Source organism: Watersipora subatra, chromosome 7 (assembly GCF_963576615.1).
Source record: "Watersipora subatra chromosome 7, tzWatSuba1.1, whole genome shotgun sequence".
Lineage (NCBI taxonomy): Eukaryota > Metazoa > Bryozoa > Gymnolaemata > Cheilostomatida > Watersiporidae > Watersipora > Watersipora subatra.
The window spans coordinates 63,445,232-63,466,095 of NC_088714.1; the positions used below are offsets into that span (position 1 = coordinate 63,445,232).

Sequence of the window (20,864 nt, forward strand, 5' to 3'; positions counted from 1 at the left end):
TATCATGCGTCGCAAACCCAATTAATTGTTGTGACAGCTGCTGCGAAGAGTTGGGCCCTGCAGCTGGCTACAGCTGTAATCCAGAATCATCTACCTCGACATCCACATCAACATCCACATCCACATCTACATCTACATCTACATCTACATCAACATCTACATCTACATCTACAACTCCATCCACATCTACATCTACATCCACACCCACACACACAACTACATCTACATCTACAACTACATCTACAACAACACCCACATCTACATCTACATCCACATCTACAACCACACCCACAACTACATCCACATCTACATCTTCACCCACATCCACATCCACATCCGCACCCACATCTACATCTACATCCAAATCTACATCCACATCTACATCAACATCAACATCCCTATCTACATCTACCACCACACCCACATCTACATCCACATCTACATCTACATCCACATCCACATCCACACCTACATCTACATCCACATCAACACCCACATCTACAACTACATCTACACCCACCTCTACATCTACAACTACATCCACGCAGACATCCACATCTACACCAACATCTACATCCACATCTACATCCACATCAACACCCACATCTACAACTACATCTACACCCACCTCTACATCTACAACTACATCCATGCAGACATCCACATCTACACCAACATCTACATCCACATCTACATCCACATCAACACCCACATCTACAACTACATCTACACCCACCTCTACATCTACAACTACATCCATGCAGACATCCACATCTACACCAACATCTACATCCACATCTACAACTCCATCCACATCTACATCTACATCCACAACTACATCCACATCCACATCTACGTCCACACCCACACACACAACTACATCTACATCTACAACAACACCCACATCTACATCTACATCCACATCTACAACCACACCCACACCCACATCCACATCTACATCCACATCTACATCTACATCTACATCTACATCAACATCTATAGCCACCTCTACATCCGCAACCAGAGGCTTTCGAAATCTACGCTTTCGATACAGGTTGCGCATTAACCGGTTTAGAACGCAGAACTTTGCATGCAACGATTCAGACCTCCAGGATCCAAACACTCAAGCATATAGAAACTTATCGGTAAGCCTTAATAATATATCAACAAATATTATCATTACCTAATAGCTAGTAATATAGTAACCTTAGAGGCAATTATAGTAATATAGTAAAAATAAGTGCAAATATTGTCCAATTAAATAACTCAAGTTTTTTACTTTGTGTTTGTTCAAAAGTGAAAAAATTGAATGATTACATAAAAGTCAAAGGCTAAAAATAGGAAATAGGTTAATAAATAAGTATGCCTCTGAACACATTGACATTAATTCTATGATGTTGTTTGCGTATAGAGAGTTGGGGTTGCCTGCTTCTTATCCTGCTGCGATGAGGGCATTTCTTTGTATTTTTGCAAGTCCTTAGCAACAGCAAGGTCATACTCAACGTAGACTTTTTGTAGTAATCAAATGTACCTGCAACCTACAGAAAAGGGCTTAAAAGTGTAGCTTCATTAACAATTAAATTATTTACAAAACAAGAAGTATTGAAAAAATGGTTTATGAAGAAACACTAACTATCCATAAAAGATAAGCCAGTATAGCCTGTAACGTAACAACAAAATGCCTTGACAAACCATCAATGCCCTACTGCCACTGTTGTGTGAAATTGTGTCTATATTCAATACAACTCAGCTTTTAAAAAGGCTAGAAATAGTAAGAAATTAAGAGTTGTAAACAGTCAACAGAAGTAGTGCTGCCTGACATGGAGATAAAATTCTCCTCATAATAGCCAATCAGCGCACAGCTCAAGTACTAGCGAGTCTTCCCGCGTTCATCAATTATGTAAACATCGCTCTTTATTCACTTTGCAAACAGAGTTTGCTTAGACAAAAAATTTTGCAAGCCAAGTTATTAAGCAAGAGTAACAACTTGCAATTAGTAAAAAAGTTTTTTAGTTGAAAATAAACTAATATTTAAGTGTAAATATGTTATAGACAATTGTCTGCGATGCTATAGAGAGGAATGTGGACAAGACTACCTGCCTTCCACCTGCAGTCAGCTGCGGCAGCATAATTGCACAAGGGAATGTAGTAGTATTGCAGGAAGATAATGACGACACCAGTGGTGCACCAATCAGTGTTGAAGAGTTTGAGCAGCAGCTAGCGGGAGTTGTCAATGACAATGAAATGGGTATGTCTAAACATATCATAGTCATTATAGGTTTTTTCTATACTTAAAGTTTTAATGATTTTATGCCTTTGAACATTTTGAAAACATTTTAAAGATTTTTAACATATTGATATTGTTAATATTAAAGAAATTCAAATACTAGCCTCTATGTGATTAAAACTCAGATAACTTTGATGTACTCATTAGAGTTTTATGAAAAAAAATCACTCCATGACAATTTTAAGTTAATTTCCTAAAGTCACACTGAATTTGTGAAAAAGAAAGCTAGTAATGAAGTTAATGTTTGTTTTAAAGACGGGGACCAAGTTAAAATATTTTAATGCAAGGTTCAATACAGTCAACTAAGAAGCACAAACAAATTTATCATTAGAAACTATCCATCAGCATAAAATTAAATTTAGTTGTTAGTTTTTGTCTTACAGAAATCTTGGAGGCACCTCAGGCTTTTGATGTGGATGAATGTGAGGACACAACTCTCAATGACTGCAGCCCAAATGCTCTCTGCTTAAATACGAATGCATATTACACGTGTATCTGTAACACAGGTATGATCAACACTACTCTCACTGGTATTAAAGTAATGTATATTGTTTTATAATTTTTTTCAGTGTAGCGGACTAATACTACGAATACTAATTCACGAAACTAATAAAGCTGTTTTATCTGAAATGCTATTGGTGAAAATCCCCTAAACAGCTAGTTTGTAAATAATTATAACCTTTTCATTAATAAGATATCTCTCTGTTAATCTGAAACCTAGGTTAGAGGTTATGATCAAAGACCATGCCATAAGGCGCTCAAACCCATGACTTTCAGTTTAATAGACCAACACCCTAACACCTCCGGTAATTCAGCACCTTTTGGAATGATAGCATAATTGTGCAAATAATTATTATTTTGTTTATGATTGTAAAAGGAAACGTAAATAGTAGAAATGAAGTTTGACAGAGACCATTAATTGATAGGTTCCACATTTGATGATCACCAGTAGCACACTAGACTGCCAAAGTACCAGTGTTGGTTGGAGACCTGGAGTATTAACATTTAGTTTTCTATACTTCATATTTTCTGGTATTAATATTTTGGCCTGTCAAAAGGTAAAGATTAACCTACATTCTCAAGTCTTAAAATGTTTATATACCATAAAATGGGTAACTTTGACCTTTTTACGGTAATTTTTCTCTAACTTGGGCAGCTACTGCATCTTTTTCTTAAAAAAAAGCTTCGTGTGAATATAATTTAATTTTTTAATTAATACCTAATGTTCAATGTTGTTCACTAGAGAAATACATATTCAGTGCTGTTTAAAAAATGATGAGTGACCAAGGTTACTCTGGGTGCATGGTAACATTGGTAACTAAGAGGAAAGGTTTCCTACCTGACAATCCTTTCATTATTATTAACTGTACATGTAAGTAATACATGATTCACAAAATATAAAATCTGTGGAAAACGTAGTATCCTACCTTTATTGCAAAAAATAAAAACTGAAAATAAATTGTAATGATCAAAGAAGCAGTAAATATGCAGCTGTCTAAGAAAGCAACAAATGAATTGTTTGATGAAATTGTCACAGATGTAATAATGCAAGCCAGGAAAAACTGCAACTAATTCATTTCAGCTTGCAGGTGCATAGACTTTGAAGAACCATTATATTGGTTGAGATTTAGTGACAATTACCATATCACGGCGATTTCTCATTGCAGAATACCCTTCAGATATTTCAACATACACTGATGAGCCTGGTAGAATTTGTGCTAAGTCTTGCAAAGGGTTCTGCCAAAGTGGGGCAACCTGCACAGAACAACCAGAAGCAGAACCTACCTGCACCTGCCCAGGTAAAGCATAAATTACTGTGACTCTATAAACGATGGCTTCCATCACTGATAGGGGTATAGTAATCTACTAAACAATGATAGGTACACAGGCTAATTGTGCCGGCATTTTAGTTTTTGAATCATGCAATTGATGGTCATTATAACCTTGGTACTTATGATATTGCAGCCTTTGGATCTTATATTTGCAAAAAAACATAATTGAACTTTTCTGCTTCATAATTATTCTACCGGTTAAATAAATAGGATACCTTTTCTGCTTTGCTTTGAAACACTTGGATAGTTCAAATAAGAAAATTATACGATTTCCACTTGCAATTTCCACTCCCCATTGCTCGCTGAAACCTTTTAAGTTCAAGAGATTCAGGCTGCTTGCAGCTTGTTACGTTTTTCTAGAACTTCGCAATTCTGCTCAGTTTAAAATTAAATTACAAAAACTGTAATAAAATGTTATTACAATCTCATTTAAATTTCATTAAAGTTCCCTGCTGCACCTACATTTGAATTGTAAATTTATTACAGGACAAAGTTGTAGCTGGTGGATCTATCCTGTCATTGCTGCGGTCGCAATCTTTGCGTTGATCATCATTGTGGGGACGATTGTCTTTATAGCCTGCTCCAGAAACAAACCCAAAAAGAATGTTGCGCTAGACGCAACTCTGTACGATTTGCCATTGAGGAGAAGCTTTGCCCTAACTGGTCGATCTCATCGCCAGTCAAATAATGTGTCATTTATTAAGGCCTGAGGGCTTCTGTGATATAAGTGCTAAACTCTTCATTTTACAAATGCTATTCAAAAAATCCTTATCAATCTTATATTTTTGAAAAATTTGTATGCATGCATGAACTTTATTTTACCTAAATTGCTGCTTATTTGTACACATACTATTCTAAAGAGATTCAGCAGGATAATACTCATGTTATTATAGCGCAAACATGTTTTTGTAACTTGGTCTGGTAAACTAATAATACAAATTAATATAAAATTATAACCTAAAACATGGTTATAATTGAAATGTTTTTGAATGTAATATTCAAGCACTTGATTGGCAAAAATTTTCATTGTAAGCAAATGAAAATACACTGATTTTCATGATAATTGCAACAAAATATTTAATAAAAAAGGAGAAATACTCTGTGTACCACTAAGTATCTGTTGTTTCTCAATAACTTGAGAAGTTTATAATGTGGTTATTTCAAAGGTTTGAAATACTGAGTCCTTCCATTGCTTGAATAACGCTAGTAGTTTATTCATAACTTGAGGTTAGACTGATGAGTACAGAACATGATTTCATTTATATAGCAATTTGTTAGCTTTATAGCTAGAAAAAGCATAAGTATCAAAAAGCTTTAATGAATGATAAAAAGTGATAAAAATAACCTTTGGCTTTTCAATAATAAAATAATTGATTTCTTAGCTTTCAAGTATTTCAACAGTTTCTGACCAAGCTAAAGGCATGTATTAGGTATGTCTGTTACGTCTAGATTCGCGATGGTTGTGTCCTCCATATTAGTCTTTGTCAGGGAGTCTGTAATTGTGCCTCTGACTTCTTCAGGCAGTGGGTATAGTTTGTGGTGCAACTAGATCTGGCACAACTAGATGTGGTACAGGGACTGATGTTTGAGGCTTTTTAGACATCTTAGGTTTCTCACAAGAGTTGCCATCTTCATCGGTAGAATATCTTCTTTGTAACTGCTCAACATGACGTCTTCAAGTAGGCCCTTTTGGTACAACTTCACATTTACACTGCAAGTTCCATAGAGTTTGGTAACTGTAGCTGGAACCTATTTAGCCTGTCTTCCTGGTCTTGATCCATAATAGCGTGCAGAGCAAGCATTTTCTACTGAGCATATGTGTCTTTTTGCTGCTATCTTGTGAGATTAATCCCACGACCAAACGAGCGGAGCAAAGTTTGAGAGTTTTTATGATAAATGCATGTGCACACAACTTACGAAAATTATTCATCAACAATGAGACGAACCCTTGTCTCGAAATCTCATCAACAATTTTAACCATCGTTTTGTAGAGTCGTTAAAGTATAATAATGATACAAAACACATATAACCCTATTTAAATATGTTACCAAGTCTTTGTAAATTGTCGATATTCTCTTAAAACTTACCCACCTGGACGGATTATACACAAATAGACAAATTAATTTGGCTGAAATTCTTCACAAAATGCTTGATATGCTTGGTTTAAAAAAAATTAAGACCGGAAATTGAAACACAGAGCGACAGAAAATAGAACGATTAAGCCGTGCGCATTTCACGGAAAAATAGCGTGCACATTTCCCCAGTCTATATCATTGTCGAATTGCCGAAGGTTTCTGTAATTAATGTAGGAGTACTGAAATCGTTTTATTGCCGATTTCAAAGTAACTGAAATGTTTGAGTACTTTTGAGATACTTTTGAGTACTTTGGTATTCTAACTGATGTTCAACGCAGTGTAGGTAAAGGGAATGACTTTTTATGAGTAAAGGAGTAATGAGGAAATGAGTAAAGGAGATGATTTTTTTTCTAACGATCCTCATGAGGTTATTAAAATATTTAATTATAAGTTTAGATGACTACAGAACAATGACTACGTAGTACAGATTTTCTACAAATTTTCTTAAAATCTATATAAATATCACAACTTCTTGATATTGCTAGCTATGACGTTTTTAAATGTAAACAAAATTGTGCATTGGTTTTATATTATTACTATATTAATAATATTTGTTATTCTAATAATATCAGTGCATTTTACTTCTAATATTGGCCAATATTGCATTTTTTCTATTGCAGGGGGAGAGATATAAACATATAATCTTTTCCTTTCATTATTGCTTTTTGTTGTATATAATAACACCCACACCCAGTACATTACAGCTACCATTGCAGTTATCCTATTGCACTACAGTGCCATTTGACTGCTAATATTGCATTTCTCAACCATCAGTACCCTTTCTTTTTTGCAATATCTCTATGGTCGTGTGCTGTATGACAGTGGAATTTCTAGTCTGTAGATCGGTTTGCCTGGTTTGCCACTCTTGACTGGTGTTGTTGTGCCAAGTGAGCTGAAGATAGATGTAAGGCGTCAATCTTGCTTCTGATTCGTCTTCTATTTAGAAGTTGGCTTGGTAAAAATCCAGTTGGTAGCAGTGTTCTCCTGTACTAGATTTAGAAGTGCTATAGAGCTGCTTTTGGTGAAAGTTCAGATTTTTTGAATGCTTGCTTGAATGTCTGTACGAGTCTTTCTGCTGCTCCATTGGTTGCTGGATGGTAAGGTGCTCCTGTTAAGTGAACTATACCTCTCTCCCTACACCAAGTTTGGAATTTCTTTGAAGCGAAGCTAGTAGCGTTGTAAGCCACTATTATGTGTGGGTATCCAAAGTAAGCAAATGCTTCTTCTAATATGTCAGTTGTTGCTTTGGTAGACGTTGAAGAAGTTTTGTGAATAGATGGGATCTTGGACTATGCATCGATTGTTACTAGCTAGCTGCTCCCCATGAAATTTACAGCATAATCCAATTGAAGTCTGCTTCATGGCTTCGCAGAAAGCATCCAGGGTAAATTGTATACTTCTATGATAGGCGTCAATGTTCTTCACATGATGTACATTGTCGGCAAGTATATTTTATGTCAGCATCAATTGTTGGCCAGTAGACTGCTTTACAAGCCTGTTTCTTCATTCTCTCCATTCCAAAGTGTCCGAGATGCAGGATCTGGAGGTTTTGCTTTTGAAGGCTCAAAGGAATAATTAATCTGGCTCCATATTATAGGCATCTTTCTGTTACTGACAGCAAGTCAGCCATCTTCTGTATGCTGCTCCTATTGTCCCCTTGTTATGAGGCCATCCGTCTGTAGTGTTTTTCATCCTTGCTGCTAGAACTGGGTCTTTGAAAGTCTCTTTAGATACTTTTCCACTATCCGTAGGATTGAGCTGATGGCTGATAGTGTGAATGGTGCATACAATATCAAGATCTTTATCTTTCATCTTGCCAAATTCCTCATCTGGTCTAACTGGTAATCTACTGAGAGCATCAGTGTTTTGGTGATATTCGCCAGATCCTTTTTATATAATATAATTGTATTGGTTGAGGAGTAATGCCCATCTAGATAATCGGTTGGCTGCTAGTGTTGGAACTCCTTTTGTTGATCAAAACAAGGCTAGAAAAAGCTTACGGTCTGTGACTAGAATAAATTGTCTCCCATAATGTGCCTTTTTCTGAACTTGTCCATACTTCTTTTTGGTGTTGCTGAGGGTGTTTGAAATGTTGGAGATTGGTCTCTTTTCACCATCAGCTTACTGGTAAAATGTTACAGCTTTTATCCCATTCTTTTAAACATCACAAGAGATTCTAGTGTCTAATCCTGAATCCAAATAGGTTAACACTTAGTCTGTTGAAAGCATTTCTTTAATATTTTAAAAACTTGTCTGCTGCTGTGGGCTCTAACTCCATTTTTCATCTTTGTGAGTCAATCTGTGTAGTGGCTCCGTTATTAATAATTATGAATAAGTTTGGTAGAAATTTGTTGTAAAACTGTGTAGATCCTAAGTAAGATCATAGCTTTGTCTCATTAGGAGGTGGTGGCATTTGCATTACTGTGTCTTCTTTCCTTTCTTAAGTTATTCTATTAGGAGTGGACTTGTGTCCAAGATATTCAACTGTAGGTTGCGCAAAACAACATTTATCTAACCTGCATCTCAGTCCACTGTCAGATAGCTTCTGTTGTAATTTCCTTAGGTTCTGTAGATGGCTGTTAGCATCAGACCCACGAACCAAAATTTTATCTAGGTTGACTGCAACTCTTGCTACCTATTGTGTGAGTTGTTCATAATCTCTTGAAAATAACCTGGTGCTGAACTAATGTCCAAAGGAAGTTTCTTCTGTAGCAGAGCTTCTCTATGTGTAGATAATGCTAGCTTTCATTGGCTGTCTGGTCCTAAGGTTATTTGGTGATATGAATCTGCTAAGTCTATTTTGGTGTAGCCATATCCTCCTCCTAGTCTTTGAATTAAGTTCTTTGAGAGGAGAATGAGTTGTCTGTGGATCTCCAAATGTTTGTTCCCTGTTTTGAAGTAGTCTCTACATGCTGTAGTGTCTGCGGAGTTATGTCCTGATAGCTTCTACTTTCTGACTGGTACCACCGGTGTGCCACAATCCTTAAATTGTGCTGGCTCCCAAACTCATTTGGCTATTTCTGCATCATAAGCTCTATTTAAGTCATCAAATATTGCAAATGTTACTGGTCGTGCTGTGAAAAACTTTTGTGTAGAGGTACTAGCTTTGAAGTTTATCTCCAGTTGGTAGTCTTTGCAACATCCAAGTTCGTTCTTGACAAGGTCAGGAAATTCTTCACATAGTTGTTTGCATTATTTCTGTAATGACGTGTCTGGCTGGTCTGTGGTGATTGTAGAAATTGTGTTCTCTCTTATTTTATCATCAATAAAAATATTTAATTGCTTGATCGTTTTTTTTCCTAGTAGAATGAGGTCTTGGACAGCGATTACTACAAACTTTAGAGTTTTCTGTTTCTGTTTCTGTAGGGGGTTTGGTTCCAATGTTACGTTGCCCGGTGGGTTTTATCATGTGTACTGAAGATGATTTGTAATTCACTTGTGTAGGTTGAAGGTCAAGTTTTCCTAGCTTTTTCCCAAATCTGTTGAGTTATGAAGTTGTTGCAAGCTCCCGTGTCAAGTTCTGTGGTGAAATTTTGTCCTTGTAGTTCTATTTCCTCATGTAATCTTGGTACGGCATTAGCGAAAGTCATTGTCATCTGTAGTTTCAATTCTTTTACTAGTTTTGAGGTTGTCTTCTTAATACATGATAGCTCAATATTTTCCATTTTGTAACAACAATTGCAAGTTGAAGATTTGGACCAACAGTTACCTGGCAGGTATCCAACTTTATCCCATCATTGTCGCCAATAAACTTCTGTTATGTGTCTCAGTAACTTGAAGTTTATAATGTGGTTATTTCAATGGTTTGAAATACTGAACCTTTCCAGCGCTTAAATAACAGTAGACTATTAGACTAGATTAGACTGATGAGTACAGAATAAGATTTTATTTATATAGCGATTTGTTAGCTTTATAGCTAGAAAAACCATAATTATGAATGAAAGCATAAGCATACTTTAATGAATGATAAAATATAGCCTTTAGCTTTTCAATAATAGAATAAACTACGAAAAAGAGAAAAAGAGAAAGAAAACTACGAACATGAAACTTATACTTGCACTTTGGCAGAAAGACCGACAAAGTGGAGATGCATATCACAGCAACTTGAACACAAGAGGCGATACTAGTAGAGACAGGGACAGTCAGTTGCACAACTGATGCCATAATTTTAGCGTGTGTTTTTTTATAAGTATTTTATCCACGATAAAGTTTTTTCATTAATAATAGAAAATGGTACAAAAATGACAATACATTATGATAAAGCCTACTATAATAGTTTTGTGTTGGTTTATATTTAAAAAACTTTCTCAATGCAAAGCTTCGTTATCATTACCTACAGGCCCACAAACTATAGTGTGGTTTCCAGTGACTTCAGGCTCGGTTCCTACAGGATGGGTGCCAGTCACTACAGGCTCATATACTATGGTGTAGTGACCAGTAACTACAGACTTAAATACTATTGTGTGGTTACCATAACTACTGACTCATACAACAAAGTATGGACAATCAATAACTAAAGGCCATGCGCTTTAGTTGTGCATTCCAACATTGCTTGATCAGTGGAAGGTGTTTTACATGTAAGATTTTGATAGTCTAGAGAGAGTTGATCGTTCCTCAAATGCTCGCTGCAAGTCATGTTGTTTTATCACATCGAATGGAAATACCAATTCATTTATTACTAGTTTTTGACAGTATTTGAAACTTTACAATAAAGTAAAAAATGCTTTTATTTGCAGTACATAGTCGTTCCACACTCCAGATTGCATTAAAATGAGTTTACACAAAATATTAGTAGATTTTATCAAAAATTATTGGCATCTTTTAATCATTTTCAATTTTTTTGATGTCTGAGGTGATCTGAATGCCAGGGTGTTTTAAGTTTATAATCAATTAAACTTGACCAGAGTTAAAATACTCAAAAGAAACAACGTGCAAAATTACTTTGCTATTGCATTCAAGTTGCAGAGTTACGCTTTGTGTTTCTATTCTGTCAAACTCTGTGTAACTATAGGCACCACAATCGTGCGTTTTCTTGATCTGAGCATTTTAACTACAATCAAATTTTTTCGATTTTAATTTTCAAACATTTTGGCAGTAAAATCATCTCAACCATCAAAAACAATTGGAGATGATGAAAAATATCATAAATTTAAAAAAAAATTACTTAAATTATTGTGCAATTTTTAAAAGGATAAATTCCCAAGCAAACTTTGCTATACTTTAGCATTCTCAGGTTAGCAAAAACAATCAATTAAAAATAATTGAGGCAAGCGGTCAGCTTAGCAGATCAATTTATACCTATTGAAAACCAATCATGAAGTTGACGACATGCTTCAAATGCTGTTCTCAAAGATAGATATATACAAATTATTTTGTGTTTGTTGCATTATGCCATGCTTTAAGAAAAAAGGACATTTTTGTTATGAAATACAGAAACACTGTTATGTAGGCTGCATGCATAAATGTAATTAACTGAATCAAACCATAAATGACACGGATTAAAAACAATAAACAACAGAAAAAGAAGTTTTCTATGCTAAGTAACAACAACTTGCTATTTTCAGGACAGGCAAAAGAGGACAAAACTTAATTAGTTTTATTATGTTATCACAGTTGTGCCTTACTTTGCCTGATTTGTCAAACTTTTAGCACTAGATGAGACAAACAAAGAGACAACACACTTGGAACCAAGAATTGAAACAGCAAACAGAAGGTAATCATTCACATGGTTGTTCAGCCGCTTGAGAGCCTGCCAACTAGTAAAACATCAGTGTTTCAAGGTCAGACAACTTCATCTAGAGCTTAATTTGAGAAAAAATGTGTAAACCGTTTAGAAAGTAAGACACCAGAAAACTCAAAAATAAATTTAAAAAAGAGCAGCTTAGATTTTTTCATTATAATGAAAAAGAAAGAAATCTACCTGAAAGAAAAAAATCTACCTGATCTCCTAAAATTATTTATAAAAGTTTAGATTTGAGTAAGAATTAGTTGAAAGCTGGCCTAATTGTTATTTTTAAATTTTTTCTTATTTTTCCGTTTGTTTAGCACAAACTTGATTGACAATTTCAACCATCTTATTGTGCATCATGCACAAATATAGCTCATAAGGCTTTGCTGCCAGACATATAGAAGACTGCAATGACAACCGCATTTAACTAAAACCATAAATATTGCTAATGATACCATACAATCACAAAATTAGTTCTATTATGGCTGTTGATGAAATAACGAAACAAAGACAAGAGATTTATCAACAAAAAAAGAAATCAGAAGTTTAAATGAGAAACAAGCTCAACTAGGAAAAGGTTATGAACTTCAAACTCTGTTTTTTCTCATACCGATATTATTATGGTGTTTACTAAAAATCTCAAATTGCTGAGCAATTTGTTTAGACTTAAGAGTATGGAAGGGCTTTTAAGAGCAGCTCACATTGCTAAATCACTAACATAAATACATTTTTTAACTAAAAAGGTAAGTTCTTTTGTCACGCATTGAGTTGCAGTCTATTCATGCACTAATGACCAGCACATTATATTGCGTTAGGTTTTTAATAAACGTATAAAATATGTATGTGTGTTTTTGCTTCTCTAGTACCAACGACAGATTAAGATATTGTTGCTTCCTAGACTGTTCACATGAACGTTACAATAAAACTTATCCAGTTTTTGCATAGCTGACAACTCCTCACTCATTACCAACTTGTCTAGATGTTTTAAGAATTTCGACACTACTCTGTGGTTTGTAATGTGCATATTTACTCAATAAGGAAGTTTCTTACTAGACTGCTACTAGCATATAAGACTCATTGAAATTACAACATCTTTAAGAGAACTATGAATCTGTCTTGTATAAAATAGCTGTACAAACATTGGCTGTACAAATATAGCCTCTGCATCTTTTCTCGCAGAAGATATGCAACATGATTCTTTAAGGAGTGTCACTAAGCAAAGTAGGCTAACCACGTAATATGCATGCAGGTCTTAAAAAAAAAAAAAACTTCAGATTATCTTTGCGGGCTGTATCCAGAGCTGTTGTAGCTACGTGCAGAGCCTTGAGAGGTATTTCTACGTTATATTGAGCTATGCCTGTTTTTGTCTGAAAAATATGACTCTACGTTGTTATAGCATGCGATATGATAGCATATATAGAAGAGCTAAAAATAGATTTGTAACAAAAAAATCTTTAGTAGAAAGCTTCAGCATGTAAGCTGATGTAACTGAATAGAACATGCTTAACATCTCACTAATCATATAATATTTCTACTGAAACGTTCAATAGTCAGCTCTATTCGTTTAATACATCTATTGTGTTTATGGATGCTCAAGTACAAAAAAGTGTATTGTACCTGTATGTCCACCCAAGCGTGTTTGTATTTGTGCGTTTGAGCTTTGCTTAGAAAATAATACGGCAAGCGAGTGAAGTATAGTAATTGTTACGACTGCAAAGGCGGTATCCACTTATGTAAGTTCATCATTTATGATATGATTTGGGGAAGCTATAATACTGCTAGAGATAAGAGTTTGTCACAAGAGAGGTGGGTTCTAAACTATTTCCCTGCTGCATGTCATGTCTGTACGCTTGTTACATCAGGAAACCAATTTTGGTTAAAGAAATCACTTAATAGAAAGAGAGAACTTGAAAGTGAAATCACTAATTTTCTTTTACAGAAAACTGTAGAATTTAGCATTCTTTGATTTGTTATTTTAAAAAGAAAGACAATTCCTTCACCATGAGCCGTAATCACATTTTTATTTTATAAACTATTTTCATGAACATAAAAATACACAAACTTAATGGTTGAAATATACCTTTGTGAGTACTTCTCAAAATGGTATTGATTGTAAGTTGTGATGAGTAACATAGCTTGCAGTCATCATTTCTCCTAACTTCAGACAACTGCCTCAATAAAAAATACTGAGAACAAGTGAAATCTTGGAATAACTTAACAGAGAAAAGATGACAGCCAATTGGTACAGATTTATATTTTTGGATATAAAGTTTGATCATAGATAAAGGTTGTAAGACGCATCTATTACCAAGGTTGCTCAATTCATAGGAAGAGAGTCTATATTATCCATAATAAAAAATAAGTAGAAAGATAAATCAGTTCTTTTGGCAGGTCTGCACCAAATCAGACATTTGAGAATGAGTTGTGTTATTATTATAGTTATTGGTGCTCATTCAATCTTTTCTTCAGTTGCATGTAACATAATTGGCTACTAGGTAATGCTGTAACTTTATGTACTTATACTAAACTTCTAAATTTTTACCCTATTGACTAAAATTGCATGTATAACAGTTGATAAGGGATTAATGTATTTTGTACAACTTTGGCAACTGAAATATTGCTTCACAAATGAGCACATCAACTGATATACGCTGCTGAAGTTTACCACATGTTTATGCACAAATGTGGTCCTCATTCCTATTGGTTGCTAGCAACTACTCGATTAGTCTGTCTAAGAAAATTAAGCAGCACTCATATTGGCTGTTGCCATCAAATATCGTTTAAAAATTTAGCATGTTCAAACTGCAGCTAAAAATTTTTTTGAAAAATCTTTGTTTGATCAAAAATAAAAGTTTTTGCAAGTCTCTTTGTTGATCAAAAGTGTATAAAATTTCCATGATAGTCGACTAGCATACACACAGTTTAAATTGCAAAACTTATGATACTAGATAATTACCCTGCGTGATCAGCTACGGGACCTTATTGTGGTTTAGTCACACAATCGATGAGAGCATTTAGCTATGAATGAGGTCATAGGGTAAAGGCTTAGTAGCGGTATTGATCTATTGGTCTAAATCGTATGTACACAACTTCAACCGATATATTATAACTGACGAAAAAATTTCGTCACCTTCAATGAAGAAAAAATTCTGGCAACCATGAGAGAAATACTTCTGCCAACTTGTGCAAAAGACCACTTTCCTTAGACAGGCTGCTACATTGTAATTGCTGTGATTGACTGTGAGCAAATATGATCCGTTGTACTATTTTGAACAATCAGTCATGTGATTACTTGGTTGCTTAAATATTTACAGGACAAATAGCTCTGCCAACGGATGAAAATCAACATCATGCCTCTTTTTAAATGTACTCACAGAAGATCACAAGGAAATAAACCCGATAACTTTGGAGAACTCGTAATCATAAAATTGTGATATTTTCTGCTTCAGATAAACAAAAGGTCTAAGTCTAAGCAGGCTCATGATGCTTCTTCTTGAAGGAATGATCTTTTTCTTATCCACGCAGTCAGCTCTATCAGGTGAGACCCTAGTCATTAGACTCACTTTTACATTATACATTATGTTGAAGGTTCACACGAGTCTGCTTCCAACCTGAAGAAACATCTAGCATTGGCTAATATTTTATGATATAATTATGCCTAAAATAGAGCAAGTTTCAGAAGTCGGCATGTTACTTTTTGCTGCAATTTCCTAATAATCTTCTTGAATGGTACCTATGTAATCAGTTTAGTACAATCACATATACATATACATATACATGTACATATACATATACATGTACATATACATGTACATATATATGTACATATACATGTACATGTACAAAAACAACTAGTTACAAGATGAGTGAGTCAGCAGGAAACCAAACTGCCAGAACTCATCAATAATATTTTAATGAGTACAAGTTTTCCTAGTTCAGCGCTATAGTTTTATTTAAAGGAGGTGCGAGCTCAGTTAGACATTACTTTGGCGCCTTACAGTGCCTCGCGTTGCGTGTTCGCAACTCGAGTTGATCAACTCGAGTTGTACAACTCGAGTTGTGAACGTTCAAGGCGAGGCACTGTAAGGCGCCATACAATACGGTCATTTGGTTTAACAAAAGTGAGAAAACATGTAGAACACTGAACTAAGAGGAATTATATTCATCGAGTTGTTAGCTTTTCCATGAGTAATGGCAGTTTGGCTCGTATATACTGTGTACTTCCAAACTAAAATGAATGTTCGTAAAAATTTGGTTGCAAACAAGTAAACCATACTTTAATAAAATGAATAAAAGCACTTGCTACCATTCGTTTCTTGTGCCTGCAATCTTCTAACACTTGAAAAAATGGAACTAGTGCGGTTTTGTTAGCGTGTTTAGATGGTCAACGCTAATTGCCGCGATAAAACAGGTAACTTTAGCAACGTTTGCATTAAGATGTTATTATTAATTATTAGATTTTATGTAATTTAACTTTACAGAATGACTTAAAAAAATGACTTAACATAATGACTTAACAGAATGACTTAACATAATGACTTAACAAAATGAATTATTTCCACACCCTGTCACAAGAACTCTAATGACACGTTGACTAGCTGACTAATAAGGGAAACCTCACCACTTCTGATAGAAATTTGACTACTGCAGACTAATGGTGATGCGGTTTGTAGTAGTATAAATATAACAGCAGCAATGAAAATAGTGGCTTATAAAACTCAGCAATACAAAAGTTATTTCATCAAACATTATTTCTAAGATATGAAGACTTTTAAAAGGGAGAAAACTTTTGGCATGAGACCTTGTTTCTTGTTTGGCTATCAGGTGAACAAAAAGGTGTGCCAAGAGTGAAAAGGTAGCTTTCACGGAATAAGCATTACTCAATGCTTTGCTCTCAAGAAGCAGGCTTATGACTGCCTCAGCAGATCCTATTTGGAATAAAATTGTATTTCTCATGCAATTGCCTCTCGGGGTGATAATAGCGTGATACGTTTGGTTCAATGCGCCTACTTGACACTAGATGCTGTAGTCTTTGTTTAAATTTAATAGGCAACGCTTGAGTTAGATGGCATGATTTAGCAATTTAGCCTTTTGTGTTTCTAAATGCCTTTTATGTGAAATTATTTTCCACACCCTTTTAATAGTGGATAGCTATGCTGCTATTGAGAGACAGATAATTCCCTAGTTTTTCTTTGACTAAAGAACATTTTCTCTAAAAGCAAACTCAACAAGAAGGTACTAGCCCTAGTCGTGTCAAAGTCATTTATACTAAGGCTACCGGAGGACAAATATGTTTCTTGAAGCTAAACCAACTAATTGCTCAGCCACTATGCGCTGAGTTTCAATGCGCTGAGCCAGCATTCAATGTACAATCAGTTTGTATTTCACTAGAATTAAGCCTGGAAACCCCTTAGGATTTCTCTCATTCTCAACGCAATTTGTGTCATACTGTAACTAAATCCTTGAACCTGCATGCAAAGACAGACCTTGGAGTTTCTAGTTAGATCAATCGGGGCATGTTTATACAAAAAACAGAAGTTTTAAGGTTGCCAATTGAGCAGGATATTGTTTCTCTAAGTAAAAATGTTTTCAATGTCGTTTAGCACTGTTAAAATTATACTAAACATGATTCTAGTAATTCTAGAGGTAGTTTGATTAGTGCAATTGGCAGATTGTCATGTTACCTAATTCGATTTTGCGCCATTGAGATGAGCTGAAAGCAAAGTCTAGTTACCATTTATATTTGTTCTTCAGTACACAAATTTAAAAAAATATTTTAAGATCAGAGTATTTCTAATATAAAATACGAAATAACATGAAAAACTATTGGTTGCTTTAAAACGACTTGCTATATTTTACAAAAAACATTAAAATCATTGCATAAAAATGCATAAGAAATGAAGCACACAGCAAAAATTGAAAAAATGAACCGTAATAAAACAAAACTACCACCTTAGGAGCTTGTAATATAAAACTTACTAACAAGTTTGTTTTATCTAGGCATATTAATTGTCCGTAATATTCTTCTGATTGATTTTTCATTTTCTCTGTGAATTGTTTTTACACATTAGAATGGGTGCTGCAGCATCATGGTCTACCTCCTGCTGGTGAAGGATTCCCCCATATATTTAACCTTACAATACAGTGGATAGATGGAGCCCAACTAGAGCCAACCACCATAGAGTTATCACTAAAACAGAGTTCTACTGTTCCAAGAAACATTCCTATTTATTCTAATCACTCAGATGGGAGTCATCGACTTCAGAAACTTGCGAATCTCAAGGTAAAACCTTCTGTTCAACCAGATCGTGTCTTTGCTTTTACCTGCTTCTACTACAAAGGTATATTCTTTTGACCATATGAAACAGATCAATAGCTTTGTGCCACAACTTATATAAACTGTTGCTATTTTGCAAGGAAACAACACGTAAATCTGAGATGTGCGAATAATAATAATTTAAATACACTTAAAAGCAAGAATGAATCATTTAGTCAGGTCGCAGCTTTTGAATTTAGTAACTGCTGTTTCTTGAATTATTATAAACCTTTAAGAAATTTCTTTTTTGTCTGTCACCGACCGAAAGTCATACTGTCATAGTAAAGTTAGTTTGCACACACGGCACACACTATTATCAAAAACTTAGTTGTTAGTTTTTGATTAGAAGATTTGCAAATGATGTGAAGAATGCTTATGCCGGTCAATAACCCCGGCATTTTTTCTTTGAAAAGCAGAGGTCTTGAAAGTGTTGATTCAAATGCTTTTTGACAGATTAGAGTCAAAAGAGAGTCTTTTATGCTTCAATCTGATTTAAGCGCAGAAGTTTTATGACTTGCCAAAATCTAGTTGATAGAAATGAGCTCCTGAGCTGAGATATTACATACAAGCTTATATGATTTCTACTTGTGATTTTTGTATTACTTTTTACGGATAGCTGTATGATCTACCTAACAAATATTTACTATAATAAGAGCCGAAATTATCTGTTTGTCTGTCCTTTTGTCCGTCCGTCTGGCTGAAGCCATGTTAAAAGAGTTAAGAAAAAAATACTCTGCAGAGGAGTTGACTTCGGCAATTTTATTTTGCAGACAGGTGTGACACTCAACCACCTTTTAAGTTGAATAATAGTTGTACAAATTGTTAGGACAGCTGACGATCGCTCACAGCACACAATACTGTCAGCATGTTAGTAGCAATAAAGTCTCATGTATTGTTGACATGCACTAACTCATCATCTATGTATCTATATATATATTGTTAATGTCAAGCGCCTTCCCTTAACGGGTTACTGCAATCCACCCCTGTCTCAGGCCGAGAAAGAGTGTATGAGTTCAAAGTGAATAAGTTTGTATTTGACTGTAAGCGCCACAATCAATGTACAACAGAGGCATTCACAACTCCACGGGGAGCCTGGCCCCTATTGCCAAGTCACCCAATTTACTACCATATAAAATGAAGGTGGATATGTTCAAAAACAAGTAAAAACATAGCACACGGTCGAAACTGAATATAATAATAATATAAAAAGAAGTATAAGTATGATTAAATAATTATTGGCGTCGTCGATTAAAAACGTACAGAGTAATAAGAAATAAGCGTATACAACAGACAGGGGAAACGAATCATGATATTTAAAAGGACAAGACAGTATAAGGCATATACACGTAGCAGTAAATAAAGTAAATGCAACGTCCGCCACAAGATATATATATATATATATATATATATATAGAGTTCAGCGTATGTCCATGTTTCAGTTTGTCCAGTTATAGCTATTAAAATCTTGAAATGAAGAATCCATATTACAGAAGATTGGCTTTCGGCACATCTTCAGTATTTTGTTGATGGTAATTCATAGTGTTGTATTTTACCTGACGATAAACTAACTAATTGTGCCATGCAAGATGCACTAGATTCATTATGCAATATGTGTGGTTATATAAGTTCAATACGCATAGCCACTCTGCATTACGTTACGGAGCAATGCCAATAAAGCTTGCTCCCACGGCTCTTATCAGCAATTTTAGCAATGCGGATACTAGCTTTCTCAAATAAGTCATTGGCAATGTGCTTGACTATTAGCAAATAGCAGGCAACTACATTACTTGCTTCTGTTTAGAAGCTGTTTTACAATACCTGTGCAACGCCGTGCGTTCCGTTAGTAACTAACTAACTTTTATAGTAACTGTCAAAACAAATATAGCTAATGAAGTTGTAGATCGTTTTCATAGTTGAACTAAGCTATGCATTATCTCAGCTATTCAATTACAGATCGCTTTCAACATCAAAGACAATTGCAAATACTAAAAGTATACCGATATTTTCTGAGAAACTCTACTAAAGATTTGTTTAAGTTCATCTTTAGTCCAATCTTGAAGCTGATTGGCCCGGGGCCATCACATTGGATTACAATCATACAGATAAGATGCTTAGAAATTAACGTTTTTCTGCTTAAATTACAGGGCCAACCAACAAATATATAAAATAAGTGTATGCATATCATTCACACCATTTATACCTAACCACTTATGTGTCATTAATCTTACAACAATGGAGTACCTTAACTTATTACTCTGTTTGATCTATCAGTAAATTGAGTGTCAAGCACGGTAGCTACCAATTATAGATAAACACAATTTCAGCGAGGTTCTTAACAGGTTTTGAAGAATTATATCTAGAGTCAATGAGCTGCAATTATTTTGCTCAAATAAATCTACTTTGTGTTTCAGCATTCCAGATTTTACCACGACCTCTCTCAGCTCGCATCATTTTCCCTTACAAACTCTGAAGATGGGAAATACATGATGGTAAGTTTTTATAAATAGACTTCTTGCTTTGCTCTAAAAATGAATTTAGTTATAAACTTGTAGCTGCTTTGAAAATA

The 20,864-nt window shown here is 34.8% G+C and overlaps 2 protein-coding genes across 2 annotated transcripts in view; one reads left to right on the forward strand and one right to left on the reverse strand.

Annotated features, from left to right (window-relative positions):
- Positions 1-67: 67 nt before the first annotated feature.
- Positions 68-1,063, reverse strand: LOC137400984 (uncharacterized). Its single transcript, XM_068087322.1, has one exon. The coding sequence runs from the start codon at positions 1,061-1,063 to the stop codon at positions 68-70; it is 996 nt and encodes a 331-aa protein (XP_067943423.1).
- A 331-nt stretch (positions 1,064-1,394) lies between these two features.
- Positions 1,395-20,864, forward strand: part of LOC137400985 (uncharacterized) — a 36,578-nt gene continuing 17,108 nt past the window's right edge. The window contains exons 1-6 of the mRNA XM_068087323.1: positions 1,395-1,451; positions 2,053-2,248; positions 2,671-2,793; positions 3,955-4,086; positions 18,054-18,265; positions 20,710-20,787. Of these exons, the coding sequence (XP_067943424.1) occupies positions 1,395-1,451; positions 2,053-2,248; positions 2,671-2,793; positions 3,955-4,086; positions 18,054-18,265; positions 20,710-20,787 (798 nt within the window). The remainder of the gene's footprint in view (positions 1,452-2,052; positions 2,249-2,670; positions 2,794-3,954; positions 4,087-18,053; positions 18,266-20,709; positions 20,788-20,864) is intronic.

Coding starts and splice junctions, on each gene's coding strand:
- LOC137400984 (XM_068087322.1), bottom strand. CDS start 1,063: ATGCGCAACCTGTATCGAAAGCGTAGATTTCGAAAGCCTCTGGTTGCG.